A 14,006-nucleotide genomic window follows, 5' to 3' on the forward strand; every position below is an offset into this window, starting at 1 on the left:
AGATCTACTCTGAGTAGATCGGTTTTGGGAGTGCCGGGTAGATGTAGATCTGGAGTGTAATGATTGGCTTCTTGAGCATGCTGGGGCCTGGGCCCTCTCCTTAATCTGGGTGTTGGTGACACGGATGCGTGCCCAGATCCGCTGCAGTTGCTTCGACTCCAGAAGATTTTCAAGGTTGACAAAGATAGCACCCAGGTTGGCCTGGGGTGCGGTAAAGACGTCATGACCGACCTGTTCTAGGTCGGCTTGCATATTGCAGGCACGTCAGGAGTTGGGGCGCCTACACCGACCTCCACCGTCCCCTTGGTCGCCGTTGTTAGTGTTGGGTCGGACCGGCGATATGGGAGGCGCACCAGTTGCCGCGGTGGCGGTGGGTGGTCAACAGGCCTAGATGTTGGCTTGCTCCCGCTGGCGTAGTACCGCACGATCCCGGTTCCTGGCGTTGCGGCCCTCTTCCTGAGAAGAGGTTTCGCCATCTTGGGGTGGCTCGTCCATCTCGGGGTGTTGCTATTCTCTTCGCCGTCACCGTAGGAGTTTGGAGTAAGGGCGAAGCGAGGGACCTGGAGCTCGCCACAGTCCGGAAACTGGGTGGGTTCGGGAGGGTCGTCAGTTTGGTTCTTGAACGCCTACGTGAATTTCTAGGAAAACACCGCAGCCGAGTTATTGAGGCCGAAAGGGGTGCGGAAAGGGTCCTGTGCCCACCTTCCAGGGCGTAGTGCCGCCATGGAGAGGTTGATACCCTCAACGATGGTGTTGCTGATGCGATCTATCCCCACGATTAGATAGGAGGGCGTGGGTGGGCGGGTTGCCATGAGGATGTCTGGGACTCTCTCCATGAGAGAAAGGTCGCTGACCTGCTGGACGACCGAAGCGATGATCCTAGGGTGGAGAACTTGTGCCACCGATGCAGATTCAACGGAGGCCGAGCTGATGGTGGACACTGAGTCGGCGATGGAGGCGATAGAGTCGGAGTCCATCGGCATGCTTCCGAAGCGGAGCTGGATCAGGTTGGTGAGGAAGTCCTTCGTGCTCTCAGGGAAGATGACACCGGGGCGGGATGCCATCGAGCTCGCTAGGGAGGATCTCACGATCACCCCTACCTGGCGCGCTAGCTGTTAGATTTGGTGACCGGCAATCCAACAAGAGGGTGGCCAGATGGTAGATTTGTAGGCGAGGGAGATCGTAAGACCAAGAACTCGAATGATAACACAAAGCTGTAAGGTTTAGACAGGTTTTCCACCAAGGAGGTGTAACACCCTACGTCCTATGTTCTGGTGGATTGTATTGCTGGTATGATCTGTTGCACTAAGGGGATATCTGACGACCTAGGGTTACAACCGGATAGGATCCAATCTTAGTTGGTTATTTTATGGAAATCAATCTGAGTCGATTTACAACGAGTATCCCGCAATATCCGGGCGGATTCTGTTCCATGCGTCTTTATGCCTTGTGCTCCATGCATCTTCATGCCTTGCCCCACACATCATTGTCAGGTGGGATCCACTTATCAGACCGGCCAGTATCCTGGTCGGTGGTAGGTGGGGACCGTGGGTACCCTTATCCCTCAACACTATATATTCAAAGAATTTTACACAATTTGGAGAAAGTGCTATGAAAAATAATTAATAATTAATTATTTGAGTAACCTTGTCACTTAGATTTGATGGACATCGTAGCTTGAGGCACATTTGTTTTGTTTATTTAGCTTTGAATTAGGATGTGGCTTCCAGTGAATTACAATGCACATGTTAGCATTTTAACAAGCGTCTTTTCATGCTATTTGGAACGAGGCTTGTCTCGCAGTTTTGTAGTTACCCAAGTATTTTGTAAAAGAAGTATCCTAACCAAACTATCGCTTTGGATTCGTTCGAGATAATGGTTCTTGGACTTTATCACAGCATGAAGCTCTCAAATCATAGTGGATAAGATTTTGATGTGATGGTGGTAAACCATAGTGACTTATTGGAAAATCAGAATCATTATTCTGCTACCTTATCTTAATAACAAGTTGTTAGTTCAAGGTAATTTTGCTGTATTAATAGTGTAGTACTCCCTCTATTCGTTTGGCTTTTCTAGATAAATAGCATTTAATATGCACCTAAATATATGTTATGTGCACATACATAATAAAAATTATGTATCTAGAAAAGTCAAAACGAATGGTATTTTGAAACGGAGGTAGTATTAGTCATTAAGATTATCATAGTATCTATTTTACCTGGTGTCTATAGCATCCTTTTCTACAGCAAATTAATAAGGAGATATAGGAAAATTGTATCTTTGTAGAGACATAAACTAGGCACAGAATCCATCCGATAAAAACCACAGAGTTGCTTTGTCAATACTCCATATAGCACTTGTTCTGGGTCAAGTTGTGTCCTTAGGAAATCAAGTTGTGTCCTTAGGATCGAACAAATTAAACACATGAAAAAGTTATGTATCATTCTTGTCAGTTCTTAACTTCATATCATTTGGGAATTCTGGAGAAACTGAGATGAAACAAGCTGCTGTAGCCTAATAATCACTTTGCTCTCTAACACAAAAGAAAAGGTTAATGTGGCTTTGGTGGGCCTCGTAGCTGTAGGTAGTCGGTACATGTTATTGTTTGTTTAGCTTTGTGCTTGCAAGTGGCTTGCTGTGAATCATACATCGTGGTTTGTCCGATCCGGCTTGTCCAGCTACTCGAGGTGCTCAGGCTTGCTGCAAAGTGACAACGGAGATCCTCCGCTCCCGATAACGGTGTTCGTTGAACTTGAATATTTGGTTTTCGTCGGTGGGTGTGATCTATAGTTAGTATTTATTACCGGCAGGAGGGACCCTAAATATGCATGCCTCCTCGATCCAATCCCAGAAAAATACCCAGCTACAGCCAGTACCCACCCACCTAACCCAGACCATGTCGGGCGGCGGAAATGGCAGTGGCAGCGCCGGCGGTGCCGCTCACGTCGTCATGTTCCCCTGGCTCGCCTTCGGCCACATCAGCCCGTTCGCCCAACTGACGCGCAGGCTCATCTCCGGCGACGAGACGCTCCGTGTAACGTTCCTGACGGCCGCCGGGAACGTGCCCCGCGTCGAGGCGATGCTGGCGGAGGCCGCTGGCGCGGTGGCAGTCCTGCCGCTGGACCTGCCAAGCGTGAAGGGTCTGCCCCCGGCCGCCGCGAGCACGGCTGAGCTCTCGGCCGACGGCGCCGAGCTTCTTAAGGTCGCCCTCGACGGCACCCGGCCGCAGGTCGCCACGCTCCTCGCGGAGCTCCGCCCGGACGCCGTGCTGTTCGACTTCGCCGTGCCGTGGGTTTGCGACGTCGCGGCGCCCCTCGGCGTCAGGGCGCTCTACTTCAATGTCTATTCCGCCGCAACCCTCGCGCTCCTCACCGTCCCTGCGCGGTGTCCCGGTGGGCAGCGCCCGTCGGCGCACGAGCTCACTGCGGCGCCCGCCGGCTTCCCGTCGGACTCGCCGCTCGTCACGCTGCCGGCGTACCAGGCAGCCAACCTGACGTACGCGTTCCAGAGCTTCTACGGCATGCCGAGCGCGTACGACCGTTTCATCGAATGCTTCAAGGGCTGCTTCGGCACCGTCATGAAGACCTGTGCCGAGATGGAGGGCCCCTACATCGACTACATCTCGGCCCAGATCGGCAAGCCCGTGCTCCTGGCCGGACCCGTCGTCCCGGAGCCACCGGAAGGCGAGCTCGAGGAGCGGTGGTCGAGCTGGCTGTCGTCGTTCCCCGAAAACGCCGTCGTCTTCGCCTCGTTCGGCAGCGAGACGTTCCTTCCGGCCGCCGCGGCCACAGAGCTTCTCCTCGGCCTAGAGGCGACCAACCGCCCGTTCCTCGTGGTGCTGAATTTTCCCAAGGGTGCGGACGCCGAAGAAGAGCTCAGGGCGCGCGTTCCGCCGGGGTTCGAGGACAGGGTGAAGGGGAGAGGGGTCTTGCACACGGGGTGGGTGCAGCAGCAGCACATCTTGCTGCACCCGAGCGTGGGGTGCTACGTGAACCACTCCGGGTTCAGCTCGGTGGCGGAGGGGCTCGCCGCCGGCTGCCGGCTGGTGCTGCTGCCGATGAAGACTGACCAGTACATCAATGCGGCGGTGTTCGCGCGTGAGCTCCACGTCGGTGTGGAGGTAGCTCGGCGCAGCGAGGACGGATGGTTTGGCTGCGATGCGGTCAGTGATGCTGTAGCTGCTGCCATGGCGGCTGGCGGGGACGGGGAGGGGAGGAAGTGGAGGGAGTTCTTGTTGGACGACGCCGTGCAGAAGGGGTTTGCTGCTGAGTTCCTCAGAAACCTTAAGGGGCTCGTCTCAGGGCCTAACTATAAAACATGAAAACGACTATGTCTTGTTGAATATTCTGATGCACTGGTTTACAAGCTACAAGTGCCATCTGAATTTGCAGTGTCGGTATTGTTGAAATTGTGAGTACAAAATATCCTGTTAAGGATGCAAGTATTCGGTGATGGTTTCTCTCTCTTCCCTCTCAGCTCTCTTTGTGTTTTGTGCTACTTCTACTGAGCTGATAGGATTTTAAGGGGGTCTCCATATTCTTTCTCCTTAAAATATTTCTTGTGCTTAACGTGTCTTTGAGCAGTCACCAAATGAAAACCTTTTTTGTATTTTCTGACAAGAAGATTTCCACAACAATTTAAAAATTAGATGAACCTCTATTTGTGAAATAAGTTATCTGTTTAAAACAGAGGTTAAGATGTGAGGTCCCCGGTCCAGAAGTCATCATCGGTCGTCACAGGTAACCTTTCCGAGCTGAGAGCAAGGTCTACCAACTGATTCTGCCAATGTAGACAAGGGGAGACTGAGGAGGCGACTGATTGCTGGTTTGCACTATGATGTTAATATTCTTGGCAAAGGAGAAGAGTTTATCGATAGTTGGGGTTGTTATTGTTGTGATATTTAGTGTTATTGCTAGGTATATTGTTGAGGTGGGATCGTGCTGGTATTTTGTTAGCTGATGATACTATCCGGAAAATTAGGATAAGTATGAATGATGATTATAAACTTTGTAGTCTACATTGGTTTAATGGCTATTCAATTTGATTGTAGCATATTTACCTTTCAAATATTTCGATATTCATTTGCCTATATTCAATGATGCATAATTGATGATCACTAATAATATTAAATTTGTAATATATATACAAATGCATTGTCTAGTAAAACAACGGGAGGTATGGGTGTTACAAAATGAAAAACCACTAATCTACTCATAGATAGTCAACAATCGTGTTCCTCGTGACTATGACACCCGGCCCAAATATGATATGGTCTAGTAGTGACCCATGAACACAGGAGCCCACATTTAGTACCATATTTCTAGTTGAGCAAGGGTAGAGCCAACTTATAAGCTTTTGTCCTCCAGCCTGAACATCTTCGGATCAACCATTTTACATGTGTATTCTTGCCCGCCCCACATAAGGGCTGGGCAATGCAACTTTTGAGGATAGGGTGTTACAAGTGGTATCACAGCAGACCCTCACGGTTGGTGGTAGGGATCATTATAAGAAAGGTTCTTGGATGGCCTAATCTTCACGATAATAGGTTTATAAACAGAGGATAATTTACTGTGAACAGTGGGGTAGCTCGCTTTAATCCTGACCAAGGTTGGACGCAACAAGTGACAGGGAGAGAGGAACTAAAACCTTGAGAACTTCAGCTCGATCTCCAAAAAGTTTAGAACCATAATTCAGGGCTAATCCACATAAAAACGGCACAACCTAACTAGAAATCGTAGAGCATGAAGTAGAGAATCCTAGAGGGGATCTCTTAGCAAGTCCAAGAAGAACAAGCAAGAACAAGGGTGTGCAAGGCACTCAGTAGCTCAGCTGAAAAACCATATGCGGTTATCAATTCATCAAAATTCAAATTATTTTTCCAGTAGCATCTAGGAGCTATTTATACTAGAAAAAACCCTCCTAGATAGGTATGAATTGAAGTCAACACATTGGAAGGTGAAAGACCCACTGATGAAGCATTCACAAGGTGATCTTCAATTCTCGCGCGTCCTCTGGCCTTCTTCCAGCCGGTTGACCAGGAGCCACCGGTCCTGCTGTGACGAGAGACGATGACTCGAGCAGCCAGCAGGATGCAGACTGTAAGCGGGAGACACGCAATAGATGAAAGGGAAGGCAGGAAGCACGAGTGGGGAGTGGCCGAGCGGGACCATGGAGGATGCGCCGTCGGTCGCCCGACCGGTGACCTCGCTGTGACGCTGACGTATGCTATTGTGAAAGGGTCGGCGACACAGCGGGCGGATCGAGCGCGGAGGGCAAGAGGGGTGGGGAAAGGGAGGAGCTTCTTTGTATATATTCGGTTACTTCGGTTACCTGAGGCCCACAACCGAAGTAATCGAGATTATTTCAGGTATTAAGAACTAAAGATCCAATTGGTGACTGATTTTTTCGGTTTCGGATAATTGGGTAATTCAGTTCGGTTCTCCGGTATTTCGGTTCGGTTTTCGGTCAGCGGTTAATTATGTCCAGCTCTATTTAGCTAGTCCACCAAAACTGTGACTTAGAGTTGAGCACACCTCACCACCGCACCACCGCTTTCTGTCAAGTTTTGGAATTTTATTTCATAGATTCGTCATTTGCATATTCGGTACAACAAATGGGCCGACGCCCGCTTCGTCTATGGGCTCCGAGCCGGAGGGTTGGTGGGCTGTGTGCTGGGCGGCTTTTTTTTAGTTTGCAATTTGTTTTCCGCAGTTTGATTCAGAGTGCACAGGGAGCAGTAGCGTTGGGAGCCGGATCACGACACTGCCGTCCTCCGGGTGCTAGTTTCCTCCTCGCTCTAGGACACCATCTCACGTTTCACCATCCTGCTGCCGCCTTCCTGACTATATTGAGGTGATGAGTTCTGCTCCTTTCTGGCACCTGTTCCTCATTGATTCGTGTAGAACTAAGTCATGCTAGTCCTACATCTGTTAGTTTCTCTCGTAGTTAAACTCTGTCAATAAATTTCGAATATTCAGCTAATAAATTTTCTGAATTAGATATTGAGATAACTGAATTTATTATTCTATATCTCTATCAATTTCGTAAATCAGTTCTTTTTTCGATCACTGTTGATTGTCGTTCTGCATTTCAGGTACTGATTGAAGGCGCATACAGGGTGGTCGACATGCAGATGAGCAACTGCATAAAACATTTCCCATATGTACTACATGGACTTTGTTGAGGTCACTACCACAGATAAATCCTTGGTGTAACAAATGTTAGCTAACACTGAATGAACAAACAGTAAACCTGATTCTGATTATTTAAGTTACAAGAGATAGATTTATTCAGAGGTTACAACTTACAAGTGTTCCATCTCCCTAAGTAAAAAAAAAGCAATTGTCTTTACATGTTGATCACTTCATTGTACACTGGTGTAATACAGAGATATACAGAGATTATATATGTCTTGAATAGAGCTCATACCAAGTGTTGCTATCTGTGCGAAAACTGTATGCTGTGGAAAAACAAAGAGACTAGAATCGAATAGAGCTAATTACAACTCTTTGTTTATAAACCATTGCATTCTCCTATGTAATTTGAAATCTACAACCATAATGTTTAGTTATGCATATACGCTTTACTAATCAATTGTATACTTTATATCTACAAGGTCACTTCGAGTGGGGAGAAAATGATGCTAACTGCTACGCGCGTGTTGTTCTGTGCATAATATTTGTGGAAGATGTAGACATGTTTATGATGTGTACTAGTAGTATTCATTGTTGTATTATTAAATAGTAATTATTAATATATTACAAATGGGCTTTAAATTGTTATGATCAATGTATACTATAAAAGTTTGAGTGGGTTGAAATGTCTGACTGTTTGAGAGGGATTGAAATTTGATCGGCCCAAATGTTTATGGGCCGATTTTCATGGGCTGAGTATAGTGGGCCAAAAAGTAGCCCACTTCTAAAATGGGCCACGAATGCAAAGTCATCGTCCACATCAGCAGACAAGTCAGCAACCATTTTAGTGTCCACGTCATTATGAACACCATATCAGCAGTCACGTCACCATCCATATCATCATCACTATCCATGTCACCAGCCATGCCAACGTCCATGTCACCTATGGATCTTTATCCTCGATGAATGCTCCCTATGTTTTTATTTATAAGGTGCACACACATATCAAGATTCAAACTTTGCAATCTTTCACTAATAATTTAACTATTAAATTTTCATTTTTTATAATGGTTGTCTACAATGATCATAAGTTTATAACCATAGGCAATATAATATAAGACAAATGAATGATCAAAGTGTTATTTAGAAGATCGTGCCAAGTCATACCCAGCCTTATAAATATAGATGGAGGGAGTATTAACCTACGTGGCAACCGTTCACGACATTTATTGTTTTTCATTGATATTAGGTTTGGGTTGGGCTACATGGGCCTAAGGGCATTTTATGATGGTTATAAAATGTTATAGATTATGTTGATCCATGACGATTATGAAGAAACGTAGCTAGATTTAATATGTGACGGTTAATGACAGTTTTTTAGCGATATGTGACATAATTTTTCCGTCATAGATTAAATGGTTTCCTGTAGCGAGGAGAAACACTAGCAGATCCAACGCGCAGCATCACACACACGAATCTTAAAGCGTCCGAAGGTGTGGCGTAGGCAGGGTATGCACCTGTATTCACGTGAATACCACAAATTTTGAAAGAAAACTAACTATTCTTAGTATATAAACATGAAACATGTATGCTTAGTCAAAGTTTGTGTCCACTAGAATCCAATTGTGCCTAACTCGACAACTCATCAGCTCAAGTGCTAAACTCAACTCAAGTCATATAGTTACATATTCACCTTGTTCCAATCACATTTTTTTATGATGAATGCCACGGTGCAAATTCCTAGATACACCACTACCACAAGCCATATAAGAAAAGGTTACATAGAAAAGCCGGATTAGATGCGCCCGTGCGTGAGCTACTAGGGAGAGCGCCGTGGCGCTGGAGTAATTTGAGTGGGCGACCACTGACTGATCTGTTGGATTGACGGCCCAAAAACCAAGTGCTGGCTGGGCCAAAAACACTCGATTGCTGGGTACACAGTCCGTTTCCCACCACTACCATCGGATCCTTTGAATGATTTTATTCTTCTTGCTTGTCTCGGATGTGGGAGTCATGAATTTTAGTTTTTACTCAAGAGTTATCGAAGATAGCTGCGTGCAAGAATCTGAGCCGCGTCCCGCAACACGGCAACAGTGCTTCTGTACTCCTCCATTATCGTGACTTTGACAGCCACCTGCATGCCATGTCGGCGGCCCCAGGCGGCCGGATCCGCCCTACAACCACTAGCACAAGATAAATGGCCAGAGCAGGCGGTTCGTGGTCATGGTCCGTAAAGCTTCTCAAAAGATTTGTTAGAATCGGATCCAATCCAACTCTAGCTGGATCCTGGATACAATATACAATCATACAAATCCAGAGCCAGGTAACGCCGAGCAACCATACACCGTGCCTACCATGCCGGGTGGAGGAAGAAAAGATGCCGCCGCCGGCGAAGCTATTCACGTCGTGATGCTCCCCTGGCTCGCCTTCGGCCATATCAGCCCGTTCGCGCAGCTGGCGCGGAAGCTGGTCTCCGTCGAGGGCGCGCACATCCGCGTGACGTTCCTGACGGCCGACGGGAACCTGCCGCGCGTGCAGGCCATGCTGGCGCCGGCCGCCGGCGCGGCGGCCGTCGTGCCGCTATTCCTGCCCCACGTGCCGGGGCTACCCGAGGGAGCCGCCAGCACGGCCGAGCTCACGGCCGACGGCGCCGAGCTCCTCAAGGTCGCCTTCGACGGCACTCGGGACCAGGTGTCGGCGCTGTTGTCCGAGCTCCGCCCGGACGCCGCGCTGATCGACTTCGCCACCCCGTGGGTCACCGACATCGCCGCGCCTCTTGGCATCAAGGTGCTCCACTTCAGCGTGTTCTCAGCCGTCGCCGGCGCCTACAACGTCGTCCCGGCGCGCCGCCTCCATGGGGCGGTCCCGTCGGCCGGTGACCTCACGTCCGCCCCTTCCGGTTTTCCCAAGGGCTCCGCGCTAGCCACCATTCCGCCCTACCAGGCCGCCGGCTTCACCTACCTGTTCACCAGCTTCGACGGCCAGCCCTGCGTCTACGACCGTGTGATCGCCGGCATCAAGGCCTGCGATGCCATCGTGATAAAGACCTGAGTGGAGATGGAGGGCCCCTACATAAGTTACCTCTCCGCCCAGTTCGGCAGGCTAGTGCTTCTCGCCGGACCCGTCGTGCCGGAGCCGCCGCAGGGCCATCTCGAGGAGCGGTGGGCCAGCTGGCTCTCCTCGTTCCCGGAGAACTCCGTCGTCTTCGCCTCGTTCGGCAGCGAGACGTTCCTACCGGCAGCGGCGGCGACAGAGCTTCTCCTCGGCCTCGAGGCCGCCAACCGGCCGTTCCTCGCCGTGCTCAACTTCCCCAAGGGAGCCGACACGGAAGTGGAGCTCCGGGCACGGATCCCGCCGGGGTTCGAGGAGAGGGTGAAGGGGAGAGGCGCGGTGCACACGGGGTGGGTGCAGCAGCAGCACATCCTGCAGCACCAGAGCGTCGGGTGCTACTTGAACCACGCCGGGTTCAGCTCCGCCGTGGAGGGGCTCGTAGCCGGTTGCCGGCTGGTGCTGCTGCCGATGAAGGGCGACCAGTACCTCAACGCGGCGCTGCTCGCGCGAGAGTTGCTGGTTGGGGTGGAGGTGGCGCGCCGCGACGAGGACGGCTGGTTCGGACGCCAGGACGTGAGCGATGCGGTTGCCTTGGCGATGGCGGAGGGAGGGGATGGGGACGGGAGGAAGTGGAGGGAGTTCTTGACGGACGACGCCGTTCAGAAGAGGTTCGCCGGGGACTTCGTCCTGCAGCTCAAGGAGCTCGTGAGGGCAGCCTGACTCTAGCTCGTATGTGCACGGAGTACGGTTACCTGAATGTATGCTGTGGAAAGGGGGTGTTTGGTTCCACGAAATAAAGTTTAATCCATGCCACGTCGAATATTTAAATATTAATTAGAAGTATTAAATATAGACTAATTACAAAATCAATTGCACAAATGGAGGCTAATTTGCGAGATGAATCTATTAAGTCTAATTAATTTATGATTAGTAGTCCACATTTCCAGTAGCATCATATTATCAAATCATGGACTAATTAGATTTAAAAGATTCATCTCGCGAATTAACCTCCATCTGTGCAATTAGTTTTATAATTAACATTTTAATATCATAATTAATATCTAAACATTCGATGTGCATTAAACTAAACTTTGGACAATTGGAATGAAGAACAAAAACGCCGTAATTCGCTTCTTATGTTTCCTTTTCCTGCTTTGTGCTTTCTATTGTAATAAAGTTATCACTATTGTACTGTCCTCCTCAGTCCTTAACAGTCGACCATCTCAATACAGGTTCCATCATATTGCAGGTGGGTCCTTTGTTATATATCCGTCCTCTTTTTTTACAGCACGTGGCTACAAGCACTAGAAGTCTGCAACCAAAAACTCCTTATAATGCAAGCAAAAAAGGGATTTATCTGATGACCCAAATTTACTCTCACCTGGTTGTTCTTTGCTTCGTTGAATCATCATAGTTCTTCGTTGTTTAGGCCAGTGTGTGTATATATATGTAAAGGGATTTTTCTGATGTTACGACACTTATCACCACGAACTTGCAGCCAATACTCTTCCAATTATATTTTTTTAACGAAAATAATAACTGGGTCATCAATAAAGGAGACCATCTAAGGGCATCGCAGTAGTAATCTGATTTGTCGATGAGAGAGAGCGCGCCACGGAAGTAAAAATGTTGAATCGATTCATACCCCTAATGTTATATAAAATGTAGCCACCGCTCTTCCCTGTCATCCGTCCGCCGCCTCTTCCTCCGTCCTAGTTTCCTCCGCCGCCGCTTTTGCTTCCGCGCGCAGCTCAGCTCGCCGCGCGCGCCTGCTACTACCCAGAAAGACTCCGCCGTGCTAGAGATGCGCGGAGCCAACACCGGAGGGCCGGGAGAGGGCTGTAGCTGCCGAGCGCGTTGGGGAGCAAGGGGATGGGGGAAGCCAGCGAGCGCGGCGGCGAGCCGGCGACAGATGAAGACGCCAGCCAGTGCTGCGGCATCTTAGCAGGGAGATGAGGAGCCCGACTGGTGACTGCTCCATCGGCAGTGCGTCGGTGACTCCACGGCGGAGGCCCGGCTGATTGGGCGAGTGCTGCGGCCACTGCGCAGGGAGATAAGAAGGCCCGTTGCTCCGCCGGCTATGCGTCAATGACTCCACAGCGGCGGGCGGTGGCCACAACGACGAGTGTATCGGGGATCCTACAGGTGGGGCTAATCTATTTTTTAATCTCCATGAGTCGATTCATAAATATAAATCGCTTTGAGCATGCCACTTAGGTGTATGCACCGGCCACTGGAGAAGGCCTAACACACCGCAACCCCATGAAAAAAAAATACAAGGCAAACTAAGATTAGAAACACCTGCTTGTAATTTCAAACGGCAGGAGTTGGAAAATCATGGTCCTAGTAATAGGTTTACTCTAGTTTGTTCCCCGTTTCTTTCTACTTCGCAACACAAACTGTTTCTGATATTTATTGGTCAATTCTTTTTAAAAGGCGTTTAGCTATTACTCCTAGCTGTGTGCATCCATTGTTGGGTGCAAAGTATTAAAGTTGTACTTGCAATCCACGGAGAATAATTAAGCTCTTCTTTATTTGTCCTTGCCATCCATGAACAGGCCAGAAACTGGAAGCAACGGAACGATTACAGCATTTCATCAGCAGCCAAGTCTTTCCCGGAGCTGGGATGGGAAGACTTTTGTGATCACCACGGACAACTTCTTGCTGGCGATTTAGACGCCTGTGGAGAGTAATGACGAGCGAACACCGGTGCCACTTTGCCAGTCATTCGTCCTTACAACTTTTGCAGAACGATCTGGAAGAAGGACCTCATACCATGACAATCAGTCCATGCCAACGACGTGGAATCGTGTAGTACGTTGAAATTCTAGGTCTTCCGAGCAATAGTACAAGCACTAAAAACACAATTAAAGAGGAGAAAGGTCGTGCCTAACTATAGTGCGTGGATAGGCTGCAATTTTCATGAAAACTCGTTTTCATTTATCATTGGACTTATTGATCTTTTTATCTATCACTACGGCAGATATGCACATCACCTCCGGCTCCAAACTCCCCATCACTGTTTCAAATCCATCATATGAAATTCGGCGGTGATAGGAATAGGCCGACGGTGATGCTTAATAAAAAATTAAAAAAATCCTGCTGGCTGCAGCCCCATCCCGTGCCGCCGCCGCCCCCATTCCGGGCCGCCGCTGGCAGCCACGGTTGTGGCCGCCACCGCTGCGGCTCGCTGGATTTGGCCGGCCAACCGCTGCAGTAACCTGGGGGAGGCGTACCAGGGTCTCCACCGTCAGAATCCCCGTGCGCCGCCACTCCCCTAGCTCGCCGCCACATTCAGCCTGCCGCTGCTCCCTCGCGTGCCGCTGCATCTTGCCCATCGCCCCACACGCTACAACTCCTCCACACCTCCGCATCCAGGAGGCCGGATCTTGTCGTCGCCGAATCTCTTGGTTGCCGCCGTTGTCGGATATAGTTAACGCTGCTCCATCAAGGGGGGAGGAGAGAGGAGGCTGGATCTCCATGCCTTGAAGGGCGCCGCTGCTGCTCCTCACCTTAGGCATGAGGTGAGGGCAAACGGAGGGGGGAGGAGAGGGGAGGCCAGGGAGGCAGAAGGAGGGGGTCACCGACGGTGGAGGGAGAGGGAGGAGGGAGGGCGGTGAAGGAGAGGGGCGGTGAGAGAAGAGAGAGCGGTGGAGGGGCCGCGAGAGAGGGATGGAGGACAAGGGGCCGCGAAAGAGACAGATAGAGCTAACCCGCCTTTGCGAGCCAGAGAGAGAGAGAGGAGGCTACGGGAGAGGGAGACGGGGGAGGGGGGTGGTGGGGCGGACACGAAGGCGCGAGTTAATTGGATTGAACTCGTTG

At 49.8% G+C, this 14,006-nt stretch overlaps 1 protein-coding gene, 1 long non-coding RNA gene and 1 pseudogene across 2 annotated transcripts; all 3 read left to right on the top strand.

Moving 5' to 3' along the window:
- The first annotated feature begins 2,824 nt into the window (after positions 1-2,824).
- Positions 2,825-4,465, top strand: LOC101763746 (anthocyanidin 3-O-glucosyltransferase). The gene has a single exon (XM_004979187.2). It carries the CDS (start codon positions 2,825-2,827, stop codon positions 4,319-4,321), a length of 1,497 nt encoding a protein of 498 aa, XP_004979244.2. The 3' UTR covers positions 4,322-4,465.
- Positions 4,466-9,181: 4,716 nt separating this feature from the next.
- LOC101763344 lies at positions 9,182-11,027 on the top strand (annotated as a pseudogene).
- Positions 11,028-11,762: 735 nt separating this feature from the next.
- On the top strand, positions 11,763-13,125 carry LOC111258278. The gene is made up of 2 exons (XR_002678939.1): positions 11,763-12,329; positions 12,743-13,125. It is a non-coding gene; the product is annotated as an uncharacterized LOC111258278 (long non-coding RNA).
- The last annotated feature ends 881 nt before the right edge of the window (positions 13,126-14,006 follow it).

This window comes from Setaria italica, chromosome VIII, assembly GCF_000263155.2.
Source record: "Setaria italica strain Yugu1 chromosome VIII, Setaria_italica_v2.0, whole genome shotgun sequence".
Classification (NCBI taxonomy): domain Eukaryota; kingdom Viridiplantae; phylum Streptophyta; class Magnoliopsida; order Poales; family Poaceae; genus Setaria; species Setaria italica.